Source organism: Centropristis striata, chromosome 9 (assembly GCF_030273125.1).
Source record: "Centropristis striata isolate RG_2023a ecotype Rhode Island chromosome 9, C.striata_1.0, whole genome shotgun sequence".
Lineage (NCBI taxonomy): Eukaryota > Metazoa > Chordata > Actinopteri > Perciformes > Serranidae > Centropristis > Centropristis striata.
In genome coordinates this window covers 7689468-7699968 of record NC_081525.1, presented here as the reverse complement: position 1 = coordinate 7699968, position 10501 = coordinate 7689468, and the positions used below count along the sequence as shown (strand labels likewise).

Genomic DNA, 10501 nt, shown 5'->3' with positions numbered 1-10501 from the left:
TAGCGGCATTACAATCGTGCCAAATCGTGCTAAGTTAGCGGAAGTAAGGATTACAAAGTTATTACAATGTTAAAATTATAAGTTAGTACAACTTACAGTTGAGTTGACAAAAATCTGAATTCAGAGTTGAGCAAACTCAAAAACAAAACTTAAAATATTTAGTTTTATCGAAGTTTGTTGCCTTGAAATTTTGAGTTCACCCACTTTTCTTTTTTTGCAGTGTAGTAACAACCTACTCACCCTGCCAGCAGGCGGCGCAGGCTCTAAACACTGCAAATTAATCTAAGAGCAAACTAAATAGTCAGCGAACAAGTTGCTGCTACACATATAGCTCTTCTTAACAAAAGAGTTACCATCCTAGAAAGTTTTGTATTTGAATTGTTTCTTGATGTGATTAAAAGCTTTCTCTCTTGTGTCCAAACTGTCTTTTGCTATTTATTAGATAATGATTCTGATGTGGTAATCGTTTATAATCTGCAGACATTACACAATCTTGAGGGACTGAGACTGCAGAGACCATCTGCTGATTAGAAATAATTACTGTGTGATTATGAAGGGACAGTATGGAGAGATTACGAAAAACTATCTCTTCAAAAAACAATATTTAACGATCACAACAAGCAGAATGTGGTCCCCATCTCTTAATCATATGTCTTAATTGTTCAGTGTCAATCACAAAAGGTACAAGTAATTAACTTGGACGTGAGATCAAAAAATTTGCATAAACGTGGCATAAATTCAACAGAGCTGACAGAAAGGCAACTGAATAGATCCATACCTTCCAGAATCTAAGATTTGTTTTAATATATTTTGAGCATGAGACAAAAAAGATTTATGTTGAGGTCATAAAGTTATTTAAAAAAAGAATCCAGCTTCACTGTTAACAGTATGACAATACAGCTCGTTAGTGTCATGCTGTCAACAGCTGCTGGCAGGTTGAAAAGATCTCAACTGACCCATTCAATGTCCGCTCACTGAAAGCAAATTGTTTAAAAGGGGTGAAAGTAGTGATGATAAGGCTTTCTTTTTTTTAATCTCACACCATTACCAAGTGTGAAGCAGATGTGCCAAGGGAGCACAGTGGCATTCCTGCTGTCACTAAACTCAAAATCCCCCAACACACTGCACCCCGTATCATTTAGCATTTTTCATACGAGAGATGCAACACAAAGTGCTTTACATAAAAAAGGAGAAAGTAATAATAATAATAATAAAAATAACGAAACATAGAAACAAGCAAACCCCCTCCACCCCTGAACCTTCATCCCACCCAACCCATTAAAAACAAAGGACAAACTGAGGAAGCGCCATCTCAACATGGAGCAGTGAGGAAACACTGGAGGCAGGTTAGAAATTAATTAGATAAAAAATAAAGTAAAGTAAGATAAAATAAAATAAAATAAAAGAAGATTAAAAAAAGTAAAAGTAGTAATAATAACAATAGAAAATTAAAAATAAGTAAATTAAAAATACATTTTAAAAGAGCTAGATTAAAAAAAGATAAAACAATAAATAAATAATTAAGAAATAGAGCATGATAATATATATATATATATTTATATATATATATATATATATATATATATATATATATACATATATTGATATACCGTATTTCCTCAAATAGTAGCCAGGGCTTCTATTAATAAAATATCAGTTGGGACCCGGCTAATAATAGGGGTAGGCTATTATTTGAAGGAGGCTTTTATTAAAAAAAGAAAATCAGAGCAGCTCTGACCGGCACTTTTTAGAGTGTTTTACACAGCGCATTGTAGCCAGTTACCCGGATGTCATCCATATTGGAAGATTTAAAATGTCTAAACTACTAAAAAACCCAGAAGAACGTGCGTAAACGACTTGACTTTACAGCGGGAGAACAACCATATTTACCTACAGTACTAACTCGTGTGGCCAAACGTCAAAATACAGGTGTTGTGTCGAAATCTGTTACCATCAAATGATGTTTCCTGAATGGTGTTCTCCGTAGCATCACGGTTGGAGTTAGGATTTAAGTTTAAGGTTAGGCCTTGTAGAGAGAACTGTTTGGGGTTAAGGTAAACTTGGGGTCATGTTAACAACTTAAAGGAGGAATTGTTGGGGTCAGGGGTCAGGTTGGTGCAGGTTAAGGTAAGGGGGACACTTATCGACGGGGGAACAGACTTTGACATAACACCGGTAAGACACCCGGCTTATAAAAGAGGCCGGCTTTTATTTACTAAAAAAAATTTTTACAGCCGGTTACTAAATGAGGCCGGTCATTAATAGGGGCCCGGCTTTAAATTGAGGAAATACGGTATATATATATATATATATATATATATATATATATAGACTAATACATAAAAAGAGTGTTATAACACTATGTATGAGCAGAAAAAATCTCTAAAAATGGTTCAGGCAAAAGCCAAATTAAAAAGATAAGTCTTAAGTTTGCTTTACTTTTGGGGGGGGGGGGGGTCAACAATAAATATAATATAATATACATAGAAGTGGTGGACATCATACGAAAGCTGTAACCTGATGATGAATTTGAGTCGATCTCAGCACTGTGAGTCACTGACTTAAATGATCAATTAAGTAAATCTATCGTAGAAGTGCATCATGGATGTAGACTCTTCAGTCAAATGCTGAAATGGAACTGAAGCAAGACTGACCAAACAGACGTCGTTATCCAACAGATCATTTTATTTGTGAACAGTCATATATATATGATATAAATAAGACAACGACTTAATAAATATCAACACACAGTATCTGGTTCACTTTACATTTGATAAAATATTTCAGTATGCAAGACCACCAAAATATATTGAGTTAGATACTATTAATAACCTGCACAAAGGACATCTGAACAGATCGTGACGACAACAAGGCACGCAACAGTAAAATCAATACTACAATTAGACTTGTACAATTACAATTGTATTAGCACATGCTTAAAATTCCGACTAGAAGAAGAACATCTGCACGGTGCACGGCTTTTGTCAAGATGTTTTTACAGCACAGACAGGTGTTGTTATGGTTATGCCAGATATATAGCAGGTTTCTTGATCAATAACTCACTCACTTGAGGTGAAAAGAACATGTACATCAATATCTTCAGTCTGCTGTTGTAAGCACATGTGATAAAGTAGAAAATGAAAAAGAACTAATGGGTAAGTGGCACTGAATTGTTTATATCAGTCAATATAACGACTCTACTGGGTCTACACTAACTAAAGGACTCATTGAACGGCAGATGAATACATAATGATTCCTTTAATAGTTCCAAAACATAAACAATCACTTATTCCTGGCTACAGATCATCATCATAATTAAACACTGGAGTTTAAATACTGATAGGTTCATAATCTTATGACTGATTACTCAGTGTACATTTTCTGGGTTGCTCTGGGTCATTCTTATAAAGAACTTGATATTTTACAGTAAAATAAAGAGTTTACATCGTTTTTATTCAAAACAAATCCTTCACACTTTTCCAGTGACAACCTGCAGCAGGGTTGTTTGTAGGTGTGTCTCTTGGCCGTGGTAGCTTTAGTTTCCTGTTGTAGTATCAACATGACCTGGTCCTGACTTGGACAGCAGGTTGTGTTTAGCATTGTGTGCAAACATTTTAACACTCTCTGTATGTATATTGTATCTTGACATGTAAAATGATTCGAAAACATACATGACACCTAATGGTGAATGCGAAATGATTAAAAACAGTTCAGGTATATGCAACATACAACTGACCAAACCATGCAAAAGCTTCCAGGAAAAATATAAAAGCAGAAAACAATCTTGTAAACCACTGGTTTTTCTATTCTATAAAAACTTAACACAAAAACAATGCCAAACTTTTCCAGTGTTTACCCCCTTACATTCACAGTCGATGCTCTAGTCTTCCACGTTCGCTTGCTGTTTAAGCACCGCCACTTTACGTGTGCTTGCAACAGTTAGTATTTTTTTTCACATCACTTGTGATGCATGTCCGACACAGATCCTGGACCAGTTTGGATTTGAGGAATCGCCTGTAGGAGTCCTTCTCCATCAAGGTGTAGATCATCTTCTGAGCCTCATTGAAACAAGCCGGGCAGGCGTTCTGAACGTTCAGCCTCGTGTCCTCCCTGGTCGCAGCATCCAAGTTCACCTTAAATTGCATTGGATGAGAGTAAAGAGAAGCTTAGGCTATTCTATGGCATGCACTCAGGAAGGCAGAACATTAACTTTTATTGCACCTCATATAGCAGGGGTGTCAAACTCTGGCCCGCGGGCCAAATTTGGCCCGCAGTGTAATTTTATTTGGCCCGTGAGGCAATGCCAAATTATTATCTTATTATTGTACTATAAAAGCTGACCCGTCGGTATTATACGGCGCATTTACAGCTAATACTACAAATCCCACAATGCCTTGCTGTTGTTTTGGTGCGTCAATCAGGACAGGACCCAGAAACGCGCTCCTCTGTGACAGTCGTCATAGCAACCTCAAGCTAGAGCTGTCTCCGAGCTACCCCTTCCCAAAAATGGCGGAAAGAAAGGCAGGATTTATTAACCTGTTGAAAAAGTTTATTTTGATATTTAAATCAGAAGGATGCAAATAGAAAAGAGGCATACGATTTTTATTTAATTTTTATTTAATAAATTAATAACATTGATGTGTTTTTTATTTGAAATTTGATTTTGCATGTCTGCACTATTTAGTTATATATTGTATGTTTGTGTTTGTGTATTTGAGTTTGACACCCCTGTCATATAGCATCTAAGATTTTTAGAGCTGGAAAGAGTAGCTCCCCGATTGGCTTTTGTTTTACATCAAAGTCCTCACCTCATTGGGAGCATCTGCCACCACATGTTGCTGGTAGAGCTTCTTGGCTCTGGTCGACATCTTGGAAGGTGTGGACACCTTGTAGTTTTCGCAGGCGATCCAGAAGTCCATGTTCTCCTCGCTAAACTCTGACTTCAGGAACTTGGTGAAGACAGTACGACCCACTAACACAGACAGAAAAAAATGCCATTTGAGATAATGGGATGCTGTATGTTGTTTGGAGGAAATATGATAGTTCATCCTGTGGTGAAAATCCTATTTTATTTTTTTATTTGAAATGTAAGGGATTTATTTAAAAAAAAAATCTCAATATTAAGCTTCAATTTTGACTGTTAGAAGGATGTATATCAGACAACAATGACTGTTTCTACAGTTTCTGTCTATGATAAATAGTTTACTTTCTGGCTATCCTTTAAAGAAAACAGATTTTTCAAACCAACTGGGCATGTTTGGAGGTTAGGCAACCCAATCTCATTTAAGTATCGCAGACCGAGGGTAATACATGTTGTGATATATTGATCCTTGGTCTTTTCGTATGTCACAGACAATCAAAAAGACCTAAATCGTGCACACTCGGTTGCCAGGTTTGTGATGAATGATGCAGCAGTCTGGGTAGCTTTTGGCAGGTTTTGGTACCTAAAATTAAAATGCTGCTCACTGCCCAATTTGAAAGCCTCAAATTGCTTTGAATTGGCTCCCAGTTGCCGCATACTAATGTCTCAAAATGAACATGTTAATGATTTATTCTAATTACTGCAAGACAACATAATAAAGGTGCATTAATCTGCCTTTCAGACCATGAGTCCCGGGATCAGATTTGGCAGGATGTCAGCTGGACTGATATACAGCACAACACTAAAGTAGGGAGATGCTTTCAGCAACAGCAAACTGTCAAAAGTCACCTCAAACTTGTTTATCTGCATATCTATATATTTAAACCTGAGAATATATATTATATATATATATGTGTGTGTGTGTGTGTATGTATGTATATGTATATATATATATATATATATATATGTATGTGTGTATATATATATGTGTATATATGTATACATATATTTCTTGCAGCAATAATTGCATGCAATAAATATATGTATATATATATATATATATATATACGCATATATATATACATACATATATATACATATATATGTATACATATATATGTATGTATGTATATATGTATATATATATATGTATGTATAGATGTATATATGTATATGTATAATATATATGTATACATTTCTTGCAGCAATAATTACATCATGTCTTTTTCGAGACACAAAAGAAGGTCTTTTCCAATCATGGAACCAGTTAATGGAAAAGCACAGTACACACAGATCTGAGCCTTTGTAGATAATATCTATAATAAAACTGATGAATTCTGCAGGAAAATCCGGTCAGATCAGATCACATGGAGGAAAATGCTCCAGTGAAAGCTGACGGCTGAAGCCGGAGGATGACGTTGTTGGAGGTCAGTGGATGAGGTCATGGAATGGAGCAGGTCAGGACTCAGCTGGTTCCCGACAGGCCATTCCCCCCCTTTTGTGTGTGTTCTCAGTGGGTTTATGCACACACACACACACACACATATACACTGTGCACTTGTCAGTGCGCCCTGAGGGGCCACTAAGTAGTGCCTTGAGACACGTAGCATTAACCAGAGCCTGAGAATGCATCTGACACTGCCTGAGTGTGTGTGTGTGTGTGTGTGCATTTGTGTGTTTAATTTGCATGTTTGTGTGTCCCAGCCAACTTTCCTTTCACACCATGATTTGCGCTTAACTAGCACTGATCACAAACAACATATCTTTTCGACTACGGTTAATTATTTTCTCATTTTTACGTCTTGTAAATAGTGAAAAAAAAAAAGCTAATGACTGGTGAGATCAGTAAAATCTCACTGGTAACCATTAAGGAGGAATGTGAAGGTCAAGGCCTTGTCTTATAATATCTCTATGATTACAGCACAACTGTGTCGCATGAGACTTGTGTTTAGTTTTGAGCTTTTTTAATAAACCCTCAGAGAGATCCCGCTGGAGAACAACTTTGTCAAACATCCGCCTCACAATCATTTTCTTTGGACACAATCTCATTAGGACTTGTTTCAGTTCTGGTTAAACAGGTGTAAAATAAGGATGTGATACTTACTTTCACTGCTCATTACATGGCTGAAAGACTCCTTCCATTTCTCCATCTCGGCTGCAGTGGGCACCCTGAGGGCACAGATAACAAGGGTTTTAAATCAGGTTGCACAAACTTTCTGAGTGCATTTGTTATTTTCACTTAACAGAGTTTTCAACATTGAAGCTGTTTATCAAAGAGGTTTAAAAATAAGGTTGTTTTTCTGTAACCCTGCTGGCTTCCTGCCATGCCTCCCAAACTCAGAAAGACTTTCTGCATCAAAGCCATGGTCAATAATGCCTTCTGAATATACTTATAACTATAATTATACAGTGCTATTAGTAGATTATAGCTCATTATAAGCACTCATAATTATTGCTACAAGGCATTTTTAATGTTTGTAATACATTATAAAACATTTTTATTATAAAATATCATATTATCATTATATTTCATAATTGTGGTCACTCCTTTTTTGCATAGTGTATTATGATTCTCATTATTGTAAAGTATAATCTTTTATAATAAAGTAACTTAGGCTACATTATAATTTCATTTAAAGTGATCATTGTGTGCTTCCAGTGAAGAAATGAAATTCCTGAAGTCCAGTCAGATACACTGTATATATTATTATATTATATATTATATAACACGCTGGTTAAAAGTCATTTTTTGTTTTAATTAACGTGAAAAAATTATAAATCTATGCATGAACAGACAATTGTTATTCGTTAAATGGTTTATAAGAGAAATTGTTATGACTGTTTTTAGATATATTTTATATAATAAAAAAAAATGCTATGTGATACTTGACCATAATGTGCTATAATTACTGTTAAAAATCACTGTTGAATATTTATGAGCTTATAATTATACAATGCTATATGCTAAAATAGCACATTATAAGTGTGTTTATAATGCATCATAGAACTAAACCACGTATTGTTCTGTTGGACTGTACTGCCATATGATATATTATTGTCTCAGATGTATTTTTCACCACAATAAGAGTGCTTTGTGGGGAGCTTTTCTTTTCATCCATTCCATCTGCACCAGTTTACTGATCAATAACAGCAACTAATCTAATCACTGCAGTAACCTGCGTCATCTGGCAAATCCTATAGTAAATAATAATGACATTATCTTAATTATTCAGATTGTTGCTGCTCTCTGGGGTGATGACATTCTTAACAGCAGAACCCTAATCCATATTTATATGCATCACTGCAATAGCATGTGTCACAGGGCTCTACAGCAAGTCTTTGTGTTGTGACATGCAATGAATGAAACTGTTGCTGAACAATTATGGGAATATTGATTGTCCAGAACTGTCTCTGAATGGATTGCATCTCATTGAAAAGGAAAGGTCAGTCCTGGTGTCAGATTCCTCAAGAACAGGAAACCCATTAGCCTGAGGGTGGACCATGATGAGACACATGCTCTCTGAGGAACATTTTACCTCAATTTCAAAGTAACTGACAGTAACAATGTCGAAGCTTTCTTTCCACACTGACCCATTCCTATCTCCCTTTCTCATCACCCATTCATCTGTCTCTAAGCGAATGGGGAAAAAAGCGATAGTTTGATCTTTTTTCATTAGTGACATCAAGTTATGTGTCTTAACCTCGAAATCACATTACTTTTTATCAATCTTGATTGGTCAAGAAAACCAAAGATGAGTGAAAATTGTTGAATCTTAACCCTTTATCAGGCGAAGAACTATATTTCGTAACTTCAGGTAATATTTCGAGAAAAAAAGTTGCAAATTTACTAGATTAAAGTGGCAAATCTACAAGAAAAAAAATGGCAGATTTAAGAGATTTAAAGTTGCAAATCTGCGCGAAAAAAGTCGCGGATTTACAAGAAAAAAGTGGGGGGAAAGCAGCTTTTTCCCCCAGATTCAACACTTTAAATCTCATAAATCTACGCATTTATTTCTCGTAGATTTGCCACTTTAATCTCATATTTTTTTTTCTCAAAATATTATTTTCGTATGTTTTTTTTACACATTCTGGCTGTATGTAATATCCTCCAATATTCTCTCGGGTTGAAATTTGGAATTTGCAAGTATTTCAATGAGTGCCCTATTAAGGGTTAAACACAATATATCAAAGTCATCTCCCACAATACTGATGATAAATGTGTTTTTTTTATCCAGTTATTATTGAAGTAATACTCTCTTTTATAACTGGAAGCACAAAGGATGTTCTGTTAGCAACCACGAAGAGAACAGATCTCCTCAAAGAATTACCCTGTGCAATTTTCAGGCAGAAATTATTTTTAATGCACTGTGTACATCAGAGAGAGAGAGAGAGAGAGAGAGAGAGAGAGATGGATAGATGCAGCTTTCATCATAATCCATGTAATTGTAGTAAAAATCTCTTAAGAGCTCCTGGAAGAGCAGCTTGATGTGGGATATGAAGAATACAAATGGAAACAAATATTTGAAGACATACACAAAGTAAAGGAATGGATAATTCCTTCTGACCTCGATGCTGCAGCAGCAGCCGCCTTCTCCTCTTTTATCTGCTTCTGATCGGCTGAATGGGGTTCAGGCTTCTGGAGTAAGAAGCTTATTTTATGTTTGATGTCTTTGGCACTGTGGAGAGGCAGATGGGAGAGAGGACAGTGAGTAAAATGCATTTTGGAAGATTATTTACATTAATAATATCTGCTGCTTGTATGAAGATCTGCTTTATGTAAACAAGTGGTTAGCAACTGGTTCCTCTTTTTCGACACTGAACGTTGCTTTTCATCCATTTGATGGTTTACAATTTGATTTTCTACTTAAATAAAAAGATAAGTCTCCTAAGAGTAAGCACAGTTTCAGATATTTTGCAGGAATGTAACACGTCAGTCCACCTGTTGTTTAAACTAAATTGGTCTTACCTTTTCAAGCAGGTAGCAGGAAGTGTTGCAAGTCCTCTGCACATGGTGAAATGTTACAGATCCAAGCTCAGTGATGTTGTTGTGAATGACGACAACACCGTCAGGGAGTCAACAGTGTGATTGCAAGCAGCAGACACGATACGTCTCCACCCCCAGCAGTGGTTTTATACCCCCAGAGTGCACGCTGACACAACCCTGACCAATCACATCATGCAGAGGCAGAAAAAAACAGAGAGGGAGGGAGAGAGGGAGAGGGAGAGGGTAAATTTACAGCAGATGGGGTCGTTGGTAATCAAAACAAAAGAAGTTCTTTACTCAGGGAGGTGTCGCAAGCATCTGAGGAATGATTAAAGTCATGGAAAAACACAGAACTTCACAGAAATAAAAAACAAGCATGAATTCAGTCATCAGGGGCCGGTATTTCAAAAGTGATTGGATAGGATTATCCTGGTCGGATAGGATTAAATCTAGATCTGATCTGAAAACTGGATATTTCAAATACGGATCCAGATAACCCTGATCCTGAAGATCAGGATTCCACTCTGGTAATCCAATCCTCCCTTGAATCCAGATAAAAGGCTGGATTTGGGTATTTCAAAACTCAAGGCAGATATCTGGATCACCTTGATACCAAAATGTCAGGATCCCACCTCAGAGGTGGATTTCACTTAGAT

At 36.2% G+C, this 10501-nt stretch overlaps 1 protein-coding gene across 1 annotated transcript; it reads right to left on the bottom strand.

The window, feature by feature from the left end:
* Positions 1–2664: 2664 nt before the first annotated feature.
* On the bottom strand, positions 2665–9956 carry LOC131977863 (regulator of G-protein signaling 4-like). The gene is made up of 5 exons (XM_059341311.1): positions 9828–9956; positions 9427–9537; positions 6966–7030; positions 4809–4972; positions 2665–4133 (listed from the first exon to the last, which is right to left on the bottom strand). Exons 1-5 carry the CDS (start codon positions 9869–9871, stop codon positions 3921–3923), a joined length of 597 nt encoding a protein of 198 aa, XP_059197294.1. The 5' UTR covers positions 9872–9956; the 3' UTR covers positions 2665–3920.
* Between the last annotated feature and the right edge of the window lie 545 nt (positions 9957–10501).

Excerpts from the sequence above, each read along its gene's own strand:
- LOC131977863 (XM_059341311.1), bottom strand. The coding sequence starts at position 9,871 with ATGTGCAGAGGACTTGCAACACTTCCTGCTACCTGCTTGAAAAG. Across the intron at positions 7,031-9,426 it reads GCTGCTGCTGCAGCATCGAG|GGTGCCCACTGCAGCCGAGA; the intron begins GTCAGAAGGAAT and ends CTGTGCCCTCAG. Across the intron at positions 4,973-6,965 it reads CCATGTAATGAGCAGTGAAA|TGGGTCGTACTGTCTTCACC; the intron begins GTAAGTATCACA and ends TGTCTGTGTTAG.